The sequence below is a fragment of the Manduca sexta genome, chromosome 8, assembly GCF_014839805.1.
Source record: "Manduca sexta isolate Smith_Timp_Sample1 chromosome 8, JHU_Msex_v1.0, whole genome shotgun sequence".
NCBI classification, from domain to species: domain Eukaryota; kingdom Metazoa; phylum Arthropoda; class Insecta; order Lepidoptera; family Sphingidae; genus Manduca; species Manduca sexta.
In genome coordinates this window covers 13,004,432-13,023,572 of record NC_051122.1, presented here as the reverse complement: position 1 = coordinate 13,023,572, position 19,141 = coordinate 13,004,432, and the positions used below count along the sequence as shown (strand labels likewise).

The following is a 19,141-nucleotide window of genomic DNA, read 5'->3' as shown; positions in this document are numbered from 1 at the left end:
CTTACAAATAGTTTTATTTGGCTTAAAACCATAATTATTCCATGCATAAACCTTATAACACTTCCTCGTTATTGTGTGAAAGAATCCAGTAAGCCGCAAAAGTAGCTCAACAAGTTCAAAACTTTTGAACTCTTCTACAAATTAACTTCAATCGCAATATTTTTCTTCATTACGTGAAATAAACTCTTTGAAATTTGTATAAGTAAAATAAAAAACAATAGTTTATAAAGACATAAAAGTTAAAAGGATGGCGGTGCGTAACAATCATTTTAACTTTAAGTATCCGTTTAAGTTTCCGAAAGTATCCTTTTAAGTTTCCGGAAGTATTCGGCTGCGCGGTCATGCTGGCAGAAGAGAAGATAATATGTCACGCGGCGACTATTCTATTATTCTCTCTCGTTGGACATAGACAAAAAATGTCTAGTTATATTTTGTAATTATTTTTGCTAATATAATGTTTACTGTAATAAAAATAATTTTAACAAAAAATTAAACCGCCTTCAAAATCCACTCAAAACCAAGAAATAATTTCACATAACAGGTATATACTGGATACCAATTTTGGAGTCGGTGCCAAGAATTTTTCAAATCGGTTCATAAATGACCGAGTTCTGAGGTAACATACAAAAAAAAAAAAAAAAAAAATCTCGTCGAATTGATAACCTCCTCCTTTTTTTGAAGTCGGTTAAAAAGAGCGTTTAACAGTATATTTAAATTCGTTCAGCTACATTTGTGGTTGACTGTACGTAATACTCGAATGTACTTTTCTGTAACTTACCACATAACACTTAAAAATTCCAGTGTGTTCCTAGCATTACGATTAGTAACAAATAGAGATATTGCTTTGAACTACATGAATTACTTTAATATGATGAGGCAAAGTGAACGCAAAAAGTTATCACCGGTCCCTTTCAAAAAACAAACCCGAGTTTTTTCGATCAATCATGAAAATGGACCAATCGGAAGTTTTTTTGACTTGCTTACAAATCACTTACTTTGATTGGTTTATAGAAATCGGCAGTTACAAATTAAACACGTCTTAATACAAAACACATTCTGGCAGATCATTGAAGCTTAAAAATTGCTTGTTATAGGTGTAAGGGGTAAATAAAAAACTCGATAGTTTTTCATTACATTTTTAATTGAAAATAGGCTTAAACTAATTTATATAGTTGTAATGTGATTATCAGCTCCGAAGGCATATCACATCATCCCGAGGGCGCGTTGTCGAGACTTTTATAAACACACTACAACCGCCGTTTATAAATAAAAAAATATAATAATAACAAAATATTCAAACGTTGCCGGCCGAAATATTAAAAAAAAAACTATTTTTTCATCTAGCAACATTGGGTGTAAATTTTCGTACTTACAACTTAGTTGGACATAGCAGAAAAAAACGTGTCCTAATATTAGACCTTAATGTTTCTATTATTATTTTAATATTTACAGTAATTTACATCACAAGAGCAATGTTGTATGATGTTGTACAACATTTTGTTTGTCAATAAACTAACTCGAGGAACTAGTATCAAGACTATTAAGTCGTGATTTCTTCTACAACTTGACCAATTTTCATTGAATATTGCTAAGATTTCTCGTAGTTTGATGATTTTTTATATTTTTTACTTTTTTTTGTCGCTGTCAGCGGCTTTTGTCCGTTACCCCAATTATGTATCTCATACAATATAGCTCTATTTATTAACAGGCTAGTATTGGGGTATATCAGTTCAACTTCCATCGGAATTGGCACCTTTCAATATCAATCTATCAAAATCAATTACATTTTTACTGATCCAATATATTTTTAACATAGAACATCGTGAAACTTTTGATTCAGCCATCAAATATTTGTAATACCGTTGTTTTAAAATGGACGTCACACAACATTGAATCTAAATAGCCTAGATTAAACGGATGTCTAGAACAGTCTGTGTGGCAAGATTTGCTTGCAAGCTATTGATAATTGGCATGAGAAATCATCTCGGCATCATGAGTTTAAAGACCGAGTCTATATCAAAACAAAGACAATATTTAAAAAAAAATCTACAATTTATCGACCCGTTTCAGAGTCGTGTTAATTTTTAAAATTTCCATGAACACAAATATTTGTAATCGTAATTTTTTAAATAACATTTAATTTTTTAAATAAACTCTCATCCTTTCCCTCGGCGTCGTGTCCCCAGCATGGTTGACGCTCCGAGCGTCCGCGTCTGCTTGTGTTCGTTCGTTTGCCTGTCTGTTTGTTTGTTTGTTTGTAAGCACCATACTTGTAGCCGCTCACAGCGCACGTGACTGAGTGACAGATGGTTGTGAAACTGATGTGTTTAAACTCTGCAATCAAATATGTTTTATTCAATTGAAATGTTCGTAATGTTTGGTTATGTTTATTGTGTTGTTTTTCAAATAGCTAAGAATTATATTGCGCTCTTTCATACATCCAAAAATTAATTAATGGAGTGAAACTGTAGGATGTACTCGAAGGGGTAAACGGCAAATATTTTAAATAAATTATAAGGATTTCAATAATTTTGTAGCCTTTAAATCGCAAGATCACTTAACTTTCTTCAAACAACTACAAAATAAAAACAAAATAATATATGCCGAAATATTTAACTATTTGAAATGGAAATAAAATACTTCTGCGCCACTAACTCAGTCTTACTGATAGTACATTTGTGTTATATTATGTGCTTTCGAATGGACTTCTTGGAATAAAATCATTATTTGTACTAACATAAAGTGTATCCGTTTTCGCGCGGCCACACTTCAGTATTAATGCATGTGTTCTGAAATAGTATAATATATTTTCTGTGAAAAATATATAAATAGTTATGCTGAATACAAACGTTTTGCGTACAAGTAATTCAGCCAATTGTTTGTTGTTGATATTGATTGTTGTGTTGTGAAAAAGTATACAATTTATTCCCATCAAATATTAGAAGTGTGATTAATTTCAGTAAGATATTTGCAATTTACTATTATTAGGTATTAAGATTTGGTTTCAACATTAAATCTGTTCTATTGTCCTATTATATCTCCTCCCCCTATGACATCATGAGATGGAGACACATAATTTTCGACGAGAGCTGCGCCTCTGCCTACCCCTCAGATACGGGCGTGAGTGTGTGTTCATTATTCCGTAGTCCCGTGCAGTGTGTGCGTGTGCGGGTGCGTGTGTACGTACAGTTGTGCAGGCGCACCGAGGGCCAGTCGTGCAGCGGCGCGTCGGCGCTGTCGGCGGCGGTGGCGGCGGCGTCGTGGCGGCGCGGCTCGCGGCGGCGCGACACGCGCGGCGCCTCGCCCAGCGACACGCAGCCCTCGTGGATGTGCACGCCGCACACGTCCGACCCGGGGATCTCGAACATCACCTCCAGCAGCAGACCCTCCTGAACACACCGCAACACATCACAAATTATCAACTAACATCTACGATCAAAGGATCATGTGGCAATTTTAAAATTATAATAAACCAACCTAACTGGCTCAGTGGAGCTACAAAGTCAGTAAAGTAACAGAGCCTTAATTAATAAATAATAATAATTATTATTATACAAAAAAATACAAATGACAACCAATTTCATAATAAGTTACAACATGATTATAATAACGATAATGATTTATTTACCATGATGGCCCTGAGCCCCCGGGCGCCGGTCTTGCGCTCCATGGCGAGCGCCGCGACCGCCTTCAGCGCCTCGTCGCTGAACGACAACTCGCACTTGTCCATCGCGAACAGCAGCTTGTATTGTGATACCTGACCAACAATAGACGATATAGTTATGAACAATATTTAAAACTTATTCAATAAAATAAACATATCGGCTGTTAAAATACCAAGATTCATTAATAAGGCATAAAAAGACCTACGATTATAAATGGGGTATAAGATATTGAACTGAAATAATATTGTATTAAATTTTCTACATAATATGTTACATGATAGAATTATTATTATAATTAAAAAATAATAAAATCATTATTGGGTTAAAAAATATCAAATTAAATTTGCAAAAAACAATGTCACATGATATAATAACAATGGGGTAAGTCACAAAAAAATGGATTTTTTTGTTAATTAGTGAACATTTTGTTTTTTCTATTAACATTTGAATCATGTATTGTTTCGCTCTAATTTACAAGGGGTGTATTATAAATTTCTGTAAATAGCTTCTAATATTTACTTACCATAGCATTCTTAGGTTCTGTGAGTATCCTGACGAGTAGGTCCTCGTTCAAACTGTGGAATGGAACGAGCACAGGGAATCTGCCGACGAATTCCTGAAACATACAAGGGTAAAACCTTAACTTGGTTACATAAAAAAAACATAAAACTAGACATTTTGTTTTACTGCCTCTTTGGTTTGTTAGGTGTATATAGAAGGTGGCTCTGGTTTATATTTTTCGTTTGGGATATTTGATATCAAAATACAAATATGATTTGCTTGTGACTGGATTGCTTAAGCATAAGGCAGGCTATAGAGTTAAATCTTGCAATATGTGTAAAAAATACCAAGGTATATTGCGTCGATCTTACGATGGAGTTTAATAAATATACACGGAAAAGAATTCGTGACAGTCGACTAGAGACGTTTCTGGTTCTCACACCTGCCACTGTAGCTCCTGTAAGGTAGGGGATCGGCAGTGGCATAGATTTTGTGATACCGAGCGGTGTTATCAGCCAGTTTCAAATAACACTAATTTTTCTTTATTCTGCGACGTAGTGAATCAAGTACTCATGATAGGATATGTTCGCCAGGATAGCCATTCCCTACCACCTTTTGAGCGGGGATGTCGCGGGGCTTACTCTGGGAAGTGTTTACCCTTTCCATTCGCTATGTATCGTAGTATGCGCATGCGTCGTAGGGTTGAACGGCTAGACAGTGGACAGTTACCGGTATCATGCCGAAGTCGATGAGGTCGCGCGCCTGCACCTTGCGCAGCCAGGCGTCGCGCTCGTCGTTCTCGGCGCGCGCGGAGTCGAGCGGCGAGGCGTCCTGCGCGGCGTGCTGCGCGGCTAGACAGTGGACAGTTACCGGTATCATGCCGAAGTCGATGAGGTCGCGCGCCTGCACCTTGCGCAGCCAGGCGTCGCGCTCGTCGTTCTCGGCGCGCGCGGAGTCGAGCGGCGAGGCGTCCTGCGCGGCGTGCTGCGCGGCTAGACAGTGGACAGTTACCGGTATCATGCCGAAGTCGATGAGGTCGCGCGCCTGCACCTTGCGCAGCCAGGCGTCGCGCTCGTCGTTCTCGGCGCGCGCGGAGTCGAGCGGCGAGGCGTCCTGCGCGGCGTGCTGCGCGGCTAGACAGTGGACAGTTACCGGTATCATGCCGAAGTCGATGAGGTCGCGCGCCTGCACCTTGCGCAGCCAGGCGTCGCGCTCGTCGTTCTCGGCGCGCGCGGAGTCGAGCGGCGAGGCGTCCTGCGCGGCGTGCTGCGCGGCTAGACAGTGGACAGTTACCGGTATCATGCCGAAGTCGATGAGGTCGCGCGCCTGCACCTTGCGCAGCCAGGCGTCGCGCTCGTCGTTCTCGGCGCGCGCGGAGTCGAGCGGCGAGGCGTCCTGCGCGGCGTGCTGCGCGGCTAGACAGTGGACAGTTACCGGTATCATGCCGAAGTCGATGAGGTCGCGCGCCTGCACCTTGCGCAGCCAGGCGTCGCGCTCGTCGTTCTCGGCGCGCGCGGAGTCGAGCGGCGAGGCGTCCTGCGCGGCGTGCTGCGCGGCTAGACAGTGGACAGTTACCGGTATCATGCCGAAGTCGATGAGGTCGCGCGCCTGCACCTTGCGCAGCCAGGCGTCGCGCTCGTCGTTCTCGGCGCGCGCGGAGTCGAGCGGCGAGGCGTCCTGCGCGGCGTGCTGCGCGGCTAGACAGTGGACAGTTACCGGTATCATGCCGAAGTCGATGAGGTCGCGCGCCTGCACCTTGCGCAGCCAGGCGTCGCGCTCGTCGTTCTCGGCGCGCGCGGAGTCGAGCGGCGAGGCGTCCTGCGCGGCGTGCTGCAGCGCCGCGCGCCGCCCCGCGCGCTCGCCCGTGGCGCTCCACGCACCGAACCCGAGGTACTTCTCGTTGCTGCGCCGCTGCACCAGTCTGACGCACAACCACACTCATATAACGTCGACTACTTAAAATGTACTAAAGTAAACCCCTATCCAATCTCGGCTGGCTGGAGGGTTTGAGATCGCCTGCCTGACCGCCACCTCAACATTATGTACAACCCTACGCTCGGCAATACCAACTAAATATATGCGGTGACCATTTTCAGCGCACCAGAAGCACCTGCAGATTCCTCCAGCAACGATTCCCTAGTCATCTATGCGAACGTCTTTGCACGGTGCCATTAAATACAATCCCCATCCTATTTTGAAAGCTATTATTATTGAATATTGGTCTTGTATAATCGTTCATTACGAATGAAAGTAGAGTAAATGTCCTTGAGTGTTGACCTTGGGCGTTATACAAAACGCTCGCTAGGTGGCGGTAGGCGTATCTACACGGTATTGTAAGATTAAATCCTTGGTTGTCAAAATATTAGATATGTCAATGTGACGATTGAAAATATTATGAACTGTAGGTATATAAGAAACTATTAGTTAAATTGACCCAAGGAAACGTTTGAAAACATAATATTTAACGTTTTAGTGTTAATAGCTATTATAGGTAGTTAATTATTATAAACGTGAATGTTCATTGAAATATTCAGTGCCGTACGTAGTACCCTAGAATGTTTTATGTTACTGAGTACATAATATACACATCCTAAACAATATAATGTCGACACCAATTTGTGAAAAAGCCTGACAGCGCGTTATCGCAAATATTCCTGGTACTATAAGCCGTTGTTTGAGCAGGGGTTTTTAAAAATAATTCTATATTTTGATATATACAGGGTGTCCCAGAAAATAATGTTAAGCGGCGGTTCAGAGATAGAGCACCCTTTGGGGTATCCGAATCACATAGACATTTCATCATTTATTTATTTATTTATTTATTTATTGTATTTATTGTGGTACACAGGTAGGTCATTCTTAAGGTTAATTAGTTTATTAACTAACTAAAAATGACTCCTAGAAAACTATGACTCAAACATTTGGAGGTTAAAAATTACTGTAGTAAAGCTAAGATTTAATTAACCTTTAGAGGTTTAATTTTATTTCTTTTAGATGAATTGAAATTAAATAAATAAACCAAAAAGTTAGTAAGTAATTGTTATTTGAAATGAGAGAGATGGCAATAATTCGATTTCTCACAGCTCAGCTTCGAATCACGTAAAACGTCGGTTGCACGCTGCCCTTCTCTCCAACAAGAGTGAGAGAGATAGCAATAATTCGGTCTCTTATCCCCTTGGCACATTGTAATTGCAGGTAAAAGAGTTGCACCCATTTACAACCCTTAAACCTCGAAAACGAATCATGCAAAATTAATTGAACTTAAACATAAAAATATGCCAAGTGTTTAACTCATAACTTTCTTGCAGTCATTTTCAGTTAGTTAACATACTAATTACCTTAAGGATAATGACACGTCAAACAAAAATTGTAATCTAATTGCAAATTTTAAGAATTTTCCATCTTGCTGTCTTTTAAAGGTGATTTTAGCCAAAATAGCCCCCATGAAAGGCTATGTTTTTTTAATGAATATGTAAGTTGAGAGTCGGGAGATTTTTTTAACCTACCTTAGAACCACGAAGTCACCTGTTTAGATTATTTAATTCATAACTCATTGAACGTAAGTTTTCCACTTTACACTAACATTTTCATGATCTTTATTAAAGTTATGAAGCTGATTGTTTTTAGTAAAAAAGTACAACTAATGAAAATTTTGTTGCAACAAAAAAATCTCGAAAAAGTCTTCTACTTTTTTTAAAAATAAACATTGAATCGTTCAAATCGAAAATTCTCAAATATTTATAAAAATAATCATAACTCGAAGACTATGAAAAATCGCAGAACAAACATGGGGGTGATTCAGATACCCCAAAAGATGCTGTACTTCTGGACCGTCACTTGACACTATTTTCTGGGACACCCCGTATAACGGAACTTAAAAAAGGTAAACGATATGTATTTAAAAATAGACTATAGTATTATTTCATTTTATAAATTATGATTTATACATGATATCATCATCATCATCAGCCTATATCTTTGTCCACTGCTGGACATAGGCCTCCTCCAATATACGCCATTTTACCCTGTCTTCGGCCTGTCGCATCCAGTTCTTACCAGCGACCTTTCGCAGATCGTCACTCCACCTAGCTGGAGGGCGTCCTACACTACGTTTGCCGAGCCGTGGTCTCCACTCAAGAACTCGTTTACCCCATCGGTTATCGGTTCTTCGACAGATATGCCCTGCCCACTGCCACTTCAGTTTGCTAATCCTGTGTGCTATGTCGGTGACATTGGTTCTCTGACGAATGACCTCGTTACGAAGTTTATCCTTCAGAGAAACTCCGAGCATAGCACGTTCCATAGCTCGCTGAGCGACTTTGAGCTGGTGGACCAGCCGTACTGTGAGCGTCCACGTTTCGGCACCGTAGGTCATGACAGGTAGGACGCACTGGTTGAAAACCTTCGTTTTCAGACATTGTGGTAGAAGTGACGAGAAAACCCGACGCAGTTTGCCAAATGCGGCCCAGCCCAGCTGGATTCTCTTTTAACCTCCCTCTCAAGGCTGTTTCTTCCTAATTGCAGAATCTGCCCAAGGTAGGTGTATTCCGAAACAGCTTCGAGAAGGTGGCCATTGACAACGATAGGTCTTGGATCTAGGTGGTCATTGATCATAAGTTTTGTCTTATCCAGATTCATTGTTAGACCTATTCGCTGTGAGGCCGAAGCAAGGCTGTTTAGCATCTGTTGTAGTTCCTCCAGTGTTTTCTGCCATTATCACTATGTCGTCTGCGAAACGCAAATGCGAGATGTACTCACCATTTATGTTAATGCCCATACCTTTCCAGTCCAGAGTCTTGAACAAATCCTCCAGTGCGCTTGTGAACAGTTTTGGGGAAATAACATCCCCCTGTCTCACCCCTCTGCGCAGCTGAATGGGTCCCGACTGCTGGTTCTGTACTTGGACACACATAGTGGCAGATTCATATAGACATCTCAGCACTTCGACATAGCGATAATCTACTTGACAACGCTGTAAGGATTCCAGGACAGCCCAGGTTTCGACAGAGTCGAAGGCCTTCTCATAGTCCACAAATGCCAAACACAGGGGCCGATTATACTCCTCGGATTTCTGTATAATCTGCCTCACTGTGTGTATGTGGTCTATGGTACTGTATCCTCCGCGAAACCCAGCCTGCTCCGGGGCTGAAACTCGTCGAGTCTCCTAGCGAGGCGATTCGTGATAACCCTGGAGAACAACTTATAGACGTGGCTCAGGAGTGAGATGGGCCTATAATTCTTTAGAAGGGTTTTATCCACCCTCTTAAAGAAAAGAACCACCAGACTCCTACTCCACGCATTTGGAGTTCTCCCACAGTGTAGAACGGTGTTAAACAGCTTTTGTAGCTCCTGTATGACAGGAAGGCCACCTGCCTGCAGGAGCTCCGAAGTAACTCCGTCCTCACGGGGGCTTTTCCATTTTTAAGTTGTCTCAGAGCCAACACGATCTCGCCTTGGTCGATTTCTGGCAGATCGTCGCTGTAGTGGCGCGTCAGGGTGGCTCTGGGATCATGGTCGACATGCCGTGGATAAGGAGCATGTGCAGCGTATAATCGACCATAAAAGTCCTCAATCTCGGCAAAAATCTCCGACTGTGACGAAACGGTTTTGCCCTTTTGTGTCGTTAACTTCGTCAGGTGGCTCCTTCTAAGCTGCTGAGCAAATACCTTAGACCCTCGGTTTCGCTCTATCGCTTCTTCAATGAGGCGTGTATTGAAGCTCCGAAGGTCTCGGCGTATCATTTTTGCTATGCGCCTGTTAAGGTCTGACCTCTCTGACGAAGTAACTTGGGTGCTTTCGCGTCTATTTGCCATAAGCCGTAGAGTCTCATCCGAGAGTTTGGACTTTCTGCCTCTACGCTGCATTTTACAGATTTTGATGCCCTCTCCCTTAAGCGCATCAACCAGATTGTGTAGGATCTCGTCAATATCTTCAGAGGGTGCCAATGCAGCGAATCTATTTCCGAGCATTCTCTGGAGCTTTTCGGAACCCGCCATGATTTGGAGTGGATTAGGTCGGAGCGTGGACTTCATGAGACGGCTTCTTTCAAGCTTAATATCGATATTCAGAGAGCCTCGTACAAGTCGGTGATCGGATCCGGTATTAAACCTATTGATCACTGAGACATCTCTGAATATGTGCTTTTTGTCCGTCATGATGAAGTCGATCTCGTTCTTTGTCACAGTATCCGGACTTCGCCACGTCCATTTCCTCTGGGGTCCCTTTTTGAAGAATGAATTCATCAAAAAGAGCCCCTCTTTCTCAAGAAAGTTTACGAGCATTTGTCCTCTGTGATTCCGACATCCATAACCATGTGGTCCCACTCTGGATTCGCCGTGACTTTGGATTCCCACTTTAGCGTTGAAGTCCCCCATAACAACGTTGAAATGGGCCTTTGTGGTATTGTGCAAGGCTTTTGATATGTCCTCGTACATATCCTCCACGTCGTCGTCCGAATGTGTCGAAGTCGGTGCGTAGACCTGTATGATCTTCATGGTATATCGTTTAGATAACCGAAGAACCATATAAGCTACCCTGGTCGACACACTGGAAATTTCTTCAACGTTGTTAGTGAGGGCTCTATTGACGAGAAAGCCTACGCCACCCTGGGGATATCCTATCGCCTTCGCGGTAGTATATAAGGTGGCCCGAGTCTAAGGTGATAGAGTCCTCTCCCCTCTCTACGGACTTCACACAACCCTAGGACATGCCACCTTATGTTCTCTAGCTCCGTCTCCAACTGTGCGAGATGTTCATCAAGCCGAAGACTTCTGCCGTTGTAGGTTGCCAGGGTCAGTTGAGATGGGCGGCCTATCGTAGCCCGGGGATTCTTCGCACCCCCTGCCCTGCCGTTACCGTGACCGCCGCCTTGGCCAGGAATAACAGGGCGACCGGGAACTGGGGGCCATTTCCTATGATTCTGTATCATTGGAGGGTTTATGCCCATAATCGCCACGCTGGGCAAACGGGTTGGCGATCGCAGAGGCACAGTTCTTCGCACCGTTAATACTGCTGCCTGTCAACGGTCTGGGGGGCTGGCTGTGCCTAGTTGAGCTAGGTTATACCGCCTTTAGCCGGTTGGAGAAAGGAAAGGAATTTATATAAGGAGGGATAATTAGAAAGGAAGAGGGAAATGGAAGGGACAAGGATACTACTGTCACGGAAGATAAGGTTTGTGACACTAGTAGCTAGAGTAGTTCGGGGTCGCATACCCGTAGCAGACCCAATAAGTTATCGGACAGATAGTTTATGGATCCACCCTCTGAACGTGATATCCACCAATCCACCTTCTATACATGATATAGTGTACAATAAAAAATGACGCCGCTGTGCAAAAGACCATAGGCCAAACTACTTATTTCTTGGCAAATGAACTTTTACTTAAGAATGCCTTACTATTTTTTGCCTGACGCTCAAAGTGGACACAAAATTGAGTTTTACATATCCTAACCCTCTAATTGGTTGTACTTTGGACCGAACATTGCAATAAATGCACTGCACATGACAATAAGTGTTATGCAAATTATACCGGAATGGGGTAAGATAAAAATTATATTGGGGTATTTTTTAACACTCTAAAATTAATTACCTATTTTCATTGCGTTTTTCTACAATGCCAATATTTTTATTCTACCTAATGTATAATGTACTTATACGCGTTTTAGTGCTAAAGCATGCTTCGTTTTTTTTTTATTGCTTTTAAAGACGAGACTAGCTTGTCGTTCGCCTCATGATAAGCGATACCACCGCCCATATAGTAGAAACACCATCCAATACCATCCAAAACGTATTTGATATCTATTTATATTCGTATAGCTTGCTTATCTTCACCAATACCAGAAATTGACAGTTACCCCAAATACCTAACTACTGAAATATTTGTGCGTACACATGTCACTCACCTGTCTAGGCCGTTGTAGGCTCCGCTGGCGACGAACAGTATGTTGGTGGTGTCGACCTGCACCGCGTCGCCGCGCAGCTTGCGCGAGTTCCTCTCCGGGACCGACACCACCGCGCCCTCCAGCATCTTCAGCATGCCCTGCTGCACACCCTCGCCTAGAAACGACGTAGGAATATCATATCATCAGTGTGGAATTGGAATTCGTGGAGTAACTTATACAATAACCGCCGTTTTAAATAAAACACCCCAATCGTAATCTTTAAATCGATCCAGATAATAAACCAGTCGTAACCAGTAATTTTACTCGCATGTCAAAAGTGTGTTTAGATCGATTCATTTTAGCAATGGATCGAAAATTGCGATTGGGATCGATTATTAAAAGCGGCAGTAAATATATACACAATATTTTCGGATCGATCTCAAGAACAAAGCAATAAAGTAAATGATCCGTGAGGATGTAATACAAACTTTATTTTGGTTAGTTCACATTTCACACTTATTCGTATTGTATTTGTATTCTTTTTGAACGTTAATCTGGACGTACTGCTGTCGAAACAAGATCGTATTTTGTGAACCAACAAAACTTATAGCTTAGTGTCTGTTTGCAAGAAAAATCAGTGGGCACGTACCCCCCACATCTCGGAGCTGGTGTATCCCGGGCACGGCGCCGATTTTGTCCACCTCGTCCAAGAACACGATGCCAGTCTGTGCTCGCTCCACGCTGGAACAAATATAATTATTTCATAAATTACTGTTAATCGTAAAACCGTGAACCCTGCACATACTTGCTGAAGTATTTTTTTATAAATTTCTTCTCATTTAAAAAAATCAAATGACAGAAACAGTTCTTGGAATAGTTATTAATGTAGTAATTTTCATATCAATAGTCGAATTTCAAATAAAATAGTTATTAAGAAAGACCGCGGTGTTTTTTTTTTATTGTTACCATAGTTTTTTTTATTGCTTTAAATGACGAAACGACCTTGCCGTTCGTCTGGTGGTAAGCGATACAACCGCCCATAAACAATAGAAACATCATGAAACACCTCGAATTATAAAGCATTGTTTTGTATTCCACTGCGCTCGCCATACTGAGACATGAGATGTTAAGTCTCGTTATGTCCAGTAGTTACACTGACTACAATTACGATTAAATAGGAAATGCAGATACTAGATCGCTACATCATTCGTCATATTTTTTTACTAATGATGACATACACACTACACAGGCTGCTCCATTTCTCCTAATCGTGACATACACAGGCTGCTCCATTCTCACATGTTTTATTTCCATTTGTTTACTGGTACAGCAAAGTCTTTTCTAAATCGAGTACTAACTTGAAGTTGGCGTCCTGCAGCAGCTTGGCGATGACGCTCTCGATGTCCTCGCCCACGTACCCGGCCTGTGTGAGCGTGGTGCAGTCGCAGATAGCGAACGGAACGTCCAGGCACTGAGCTATCGTCTGCGCGAGCAGGGTCTTACCTGCAACACATACAGGAGTTACTCGTTAACTTTGTATCTATGCTTTATGAAGGTAATGTTATATCGATTTACTTCGAATTTCAATAAACAATCCCAATAGCTTTTTTTATATCCGCAGCGAAAATGGGCCAATGATAATAAAGTATTTTTGTCATGCTTGCAAAATGCCTTATTTTGATTGGTTTGTTTTTATATTCGAGCGACGAATAAGATTGAGATCGTATATTGAAATCGATTAATTGATTTAATGACGTAACATTTTAAATTAGTTTGTTTTATGTTGGTAAAATTGATCTATAGATAATCGATGTTATTTTTTTTAATTTTAATTAGGCTTAATTCTTGCACAAATGAAACATCCTGTCAAGTGCAGTCTAACGGCTGTAATTATAAAACGATTATAATCGATATATATCGCTCAGTCGCGCATTTAAATACCCAAAAGATATGAATTTATATTTCCAGTTTAAGCAAATACCCAAATCTTTAGTATGGCCTAAACAGGATAATATGTTACTACAACATGTAAACAACATTAATTGTAAAACGAAAAAGTAATAATAGCAAGACAGGTTGCTTATTTTCCTGGTCAAGCTAAAAATACATTTTTAAATGTATAAATATATATTTAACATATTAGATAAACAAAACAAACTTAAAATTCCTTGTTATATAAACCGAAAATAACTATTCTACGAACCGGAGATATTTTTACAAATATAGACAAACCTATTTCCCAATCTTACGCCTTAAACAGCTTATGTTTTGTAAATGCACGCGTGGTTGAAATATTTATTGCCGATTTAACATTTGTGAGGTGTGTGGGCCAGTGGAGGTGAACGGAAAATACCTACCAATGTTTCCCACCATCTAGTCGATTTATAGTGTTTACTAATTTTGTAAACACAAGTTTAGACGAGCAAGTTCTTGCAGCAATATATTGCGCAAGAACATCTAGATGCATTCATGTTAGGGACAATATATCAATAATTCTATACGCATGCGAATCGCCGCAAGCAAGCTTCTAAATTTGCTGAAATGAGCTCGCGATCGTTTACGCGTAAACTCGCTTGTGGATGTCAACTTTTGTTATCTTGTCTTGTCATCTAAACTTTGATTAAGAAAGGATATTTATAATGGTAAAGTTACGCTGTCAATATATTTGTAATGATAAATAAGGAAGTTCGTCAAAGCAGTCCCTTCCTCATCCCTTCCTCACAAAAAACCTTTAATTTTTATTTACATTTTATTATAATTAACCGTCGTTTTCAATAAAAGAACTCGAATCGTATTTTTCGATCAATCGCAAGAATTGACCAATCAAAACAAAGATTTTTTTGACATTCTTACAAATGAGTTATTTTGATTGGTTCATTTCTGGGAACGAATCGAAGATTAAGATTGATTCATTTATTAAAAACCGGCGATAGTTAAACATGAAACCAGTACACTGCACAATGCCATATTATCATTTACAGACAGGAGACTTATGTAAAATACAGTGTGTTCAGATTTGTTTGTATGATAGGACGACGTCTTTGAACTGAGCCCACTACACCTGATCCAATAGAATGTCGACTGACGAAAGATGATTGACCCTCGGCAGTCGAACAATTATGCCGGCCTGTTGGAACCGGATATACACAGGCTGATCCCGGACCGCGACACATTTACGTGGGCCACTATGGCGGGTTTTAACGCGTTGTATACGGTAGTCGCTATCCGGGCGGATACAAAATATATCCTAGCATTAATATTTAATGTAAATAAAAATACGTAAATTAGTAAAAGTGTTGTAGAAAATGTTGTGTTTATAATTGTGATATTAAAAGTATTCATATACGAGATATAAGATGGAAATACGTATTTTGAATCTTGTATTCAAATTTCAAATACATTTTTGAGGTATCTTGTACATTTCAGCTTTTCACTGCTTTGTGTAGCTACTGTACAGGCGAGCGTCATGCCACTTATTAATCAACCGAATGACCACTTGTTTACGCAAAGAGATAACATCTTTCTTCCATTCCACCATCTTGCGTTAGAACAGAATCAATTAACCGAGCGCCATCGGAATACTAAAGCGCGTTTATCATTCCGCGCGGTCGGTCGCGGACCGTGATTTACAAGCTATCGTGGGTATTCCTAAACTGTACCAAAGGACTGATGTGTAAATTGTCGTGGTAAATTTTATGGTTACCTAGACTGGTAACGGAATTCTATTTGTGAACCTATATATCGTCGGTTTAAGGGTTATAATAGACTGAACATTTTACAGAATATGAACTATCAAAGTAATTATGCGTTGGAATAGGACTTTGGGTAATTCTATTAGTGAACCTAGATATCGTCGGTTTACGGGTTATAATAGACTGAACATTTTACAGAATATGAACTATCAAATTTCTGCGTTTTGGTTTGCGATTTCGCTTGACACTTGACCAGTTTAATTATGTCTAATTCATAAAATGAAATAATTTATTTGAACCTGTAAAATATTATACATTATTTAGATTCCGTCAATATTAACTCTACCACCAGTTCGGAAAGCAGTTCTCACCAGAGAATAACGGGCAAGAGACTCTGGTATTGCTCTTTTCAAATTCCGTTAAAGGTATAAACTACAGTACATGATACGCAGAAAAGAGATGTTTTTTCTCTTTTTATTGCTGTTAAGAGCATACTTTTTGCAGGGGATTTTTATAATCTATATATTTTGTCTGGTTGGTCTTAATTTCTTTAAGGTAGACTTTTTTTAGCAGTGTTTTTCTATAGGCAGATGATATATTTTAAACCCATGATTGTGACCACTGTACACATGAAAACCTCGCCAGTCTCTCCATTCGATGAGTGACGTATAGTGGTAAGCATTTATTATTTAAAAACAGCTTATATACTCTCATTTGGGTAATTACGAGCGATCTCTCAGGTGATGCACCTGCTCATTTGCCCTTTCGATAAAAAAAAACATACGAATCAACTTCTGACTCATAGGTTGACATGTGTATCACAAAACCGGGTCGCGTCAACCTTGAATGTTAAACATTACGTAACTTATGGAAATTGTTCACAACAACGCTCCCCGCGTTACCCTCATCACGACCGCCTCTCTTGAGGCTGACTTGTAACACGATTGATGTTTACGTTCCTAGTTCTGTATGCAAGGGATAAGAACAAAAACCCTTTCACTAAGATTATGCCTTTTGCTCTGAGCAAGTCGTTGTTCGATTTGGAGCACCACAATTGCCCATATTTTTTTTTGTGTGCACAGCTATATGGGTCCACTACACCTGATGGTAAGTGAAGTGGGCTCCAATAGAATGTAACGAGTGATGATTAACCCTCGACAGGCAACACAATTATACCGGCCTGTTGGAACCGCGAAACAGACAACCTGGAAAAGCTGCTCATGGTTGGAAAGTTGGAAGGTAAGAAACCACGAGGAGGAATCCCCAAAAGATGGATAGACCAGATTTCCAGTGCGTTGAATGTTTTCGTTAATACAGCATTTTATCACGCAAAAGACCAAAGCCGATGGAGAGACATCACAGTGAAGATAATTGAGAGTCACGATCCTCAATACTGAGGCACCGACTGGAGAAAGAGGATATACACAGGCTTATCCCGGAACGCAACACACTTACGTGAACCACTATGGCGGGTTTTAACACCTTGGGTGCGGTGACCGCTGTACAGACGGATATAACATATATCCTACCACTAGCAAAATGTACCAACATCATCCAAAACTTTGTATACAGCAGCCGCCGAACTGTTCAATAATGGTACATCATCAACTCACCGCATCCCGTAGGTCCGAGCAGCAGGACATTACTCTTGTCCAGTCTGAGCTCGTGATGTTGCCGCTCTAGTACCTCGGCGCCGCCGCCGCCGCTCCCGTGCCCCAGGTGAAGCAGATCTGGAAACAAACGACAATCATAAGTGGGCCATGTACTGGAACAATAGGATCGCTGTAAAGTCCCAGGTTCAAGCTAAGTTACATTAGTTGTTTTTCTGCTCAATATCAGCCCAGAGTTTCGTACTTGTGCCCGATATGGTGATAGGTTCGTCTCTATCACGTCGTGGGATGGAACACACGTTTCGAAAATTGGGTATACTAGTTGCGCTTCTGTCTATCCCTTCAAGACGAGAAAACGAGGCTATAGGTGTGGGTATGTGTGTCACATGGACAAATTCATAATTGACAAACTAGTCAAAATTATAATAAGGAATAAGTTCAAACTACATTTGAACGTTTATGAGTCGTGACGGCCATTGTTCGTACAACACTTCAAGCTTTCTTAGTCAGCATCATGATTCATATAATCGCCTAAACCGTAAAACCACCCAGAACTTGGAATTCTAATGCACTGCATAGCACTGTGATGTATTTGTCATCCTAAGTCTCAGAGGTCTCGTGAGTACGCACTACACGGTCTACAATATCCAATAAATAGAAATATACAACGCGGACCACCACGTTGTATCGATGTGGTTAATGATACTGGATTTTAGTTTTATAATTACCAATGGTATAGACAAACACAGCTATCTCTTGCTGGTTTAGGTTACCAATTGCGTAGATGAAAATACAACCATCTCTCGCATATGGTTAGGTTGTGTTGGTATTTTAATGTTTTTGAAGTGCAAAAATGAATGCATACTATTTTGTATTTATTTTATTAGAAACCTTTTTAATCTATGCATATTTGTCTTCATTTTATTAGACACCTTCGTGTTTAATTTTCATCTACGTCTTTTATGCAATTTATGGTTGTAGGTAATTGTCACATACGCCTTGTAACCGAGAGTCCGAAATTTTAATACATATGTGTGCCTTATTTCCCACGGGTTGGTATCTAATTTTAAAACTAAAATCCAGTATCATAAGCCACATAGTCCACTAGTAAGCTGAATATAGCCCTCCCTTAAAGATTTCCAGACGGTCCTGTAAAAAGCGGTTTGCATCTAAGGTGTTCCTGCGACCTTTATCAAGCCTGCCTTGCTGGGGACAAATCCAGTTTTAAAACTAAAAATAGCTACATTTATCCACAACCATGTCCTGCCAACGCACTAACTTGTTCCAACGTGAGGTTTTTACAAGCGCGCTTGGAATGTGAAATAATTAAATGTTTTCTAACAATCTCGGAATCAATCTAAAATAAAAAAGCGTAAAGGTATGTTATCCTACATACTATATGTGATTAAATCACTAAATCTACATTTACACGCTTTTTGGGCCAGCAATATACTTATTATTAATCTGTGATAGTCTAGTTGAAAGTGGAACGGACTGCCGAGACGAATGTCCGCAAGTTCAAAACCCAAGAGCACATACCTTCGACTTTTCTAAAATGATGTGTGTATTCTTTGTGAATTATCGCTTGCTTTAACGTTGAATGAAAACATTGCAAGTAAACCTGCATAACTGAGAAGTTCTATATAAGAATTTTGAGGGTATGAGAAGAGTGCCAATCTCCATTAGGCCAGGGTAGTGGACTAAGGCATAATCCCTCTCAGTAGGAGACGCCCGTGACCAGTAGTGTGACAGTATATAATACAAGGCTGATATTATTTTTATTATACTTATTA

The 19,141-nt window shown here is 40.7% G+C and overlaps 1 protein-coding gene across 5 annotated transcripts in view; it reads right to left on the bottom strand.

Moving 5' to 3' along the window:
• Nucleotides 1-1,120: 1,120 nt before the first annotated feature.
• Nucleotides 1,121-19,141, bottom strand: part of LOC115446341 (ATP-dependent Clp protease ATP-binding subunit clpX-like, mitochondrial) — a 48,213-nt gene continuing 30,192 nt past the window's right edge. Inside the window, exons 5-15 of one of the 5 annotated variants that reach the window (XR_005111996.1) lie at nucleotides 17,352-17,468; nucleotides 13,405-13,549; nucleotides 12,696-12,787; nucleotides 12,068-12,221; nucleotides 5,985-6,087; nucleotides 4,896-5,843; nucleotides 4,189-4,281; nucleotides 3,629-3,757; nucleotides 3,188-3,389; nucleotides 2,738-2,789; nucleotides 1,121-2,334 (exon numbers count right to left, since the gene is read on the bottom strand). Coding sequence is in view for 4 of the 5 variants with exons in the window: in XM_037436478.1 (XP_037292375.1) it covers nucleotides 2,333-2,334; nucleotides 2,738-2,789; nucleotides 3,204-3,389; nucleotides 3,629-3,757; nucleotides 4,189-4,281; nucleotides 4,896-5,843; nucleotides 5,985-6,087; nucleotides 12,068-12,221; nucleotides 12,696-12,787; nucleotides 13,405-13,549; nucleotides 17,352-17,468 (2,021 nt within the window). In the remaining variant the exon portion in view is untranslated. Of the gene's footprint in view, nucleotides 2,335-2,737; nucleotides 2,790-3,187; nucleotides 3,390-3,628; nucleotides 3,758-4,188; nucleotides 4,282-4,895; nucleotides 5,844-5,882; nucleotides 6,088-12,067; nucleotides 12,222-12,695; nucleotides 12,788-13,404; nucleotides 13,550-17,351; nucleotides 17,469-19,141 lie in introns of all 5 variants that reach the window. The other 4 variants (XM_037436478.1, XM_037436481.1, XM_037436480.1 and 1 more) reach the window with 4 other exon arrangements.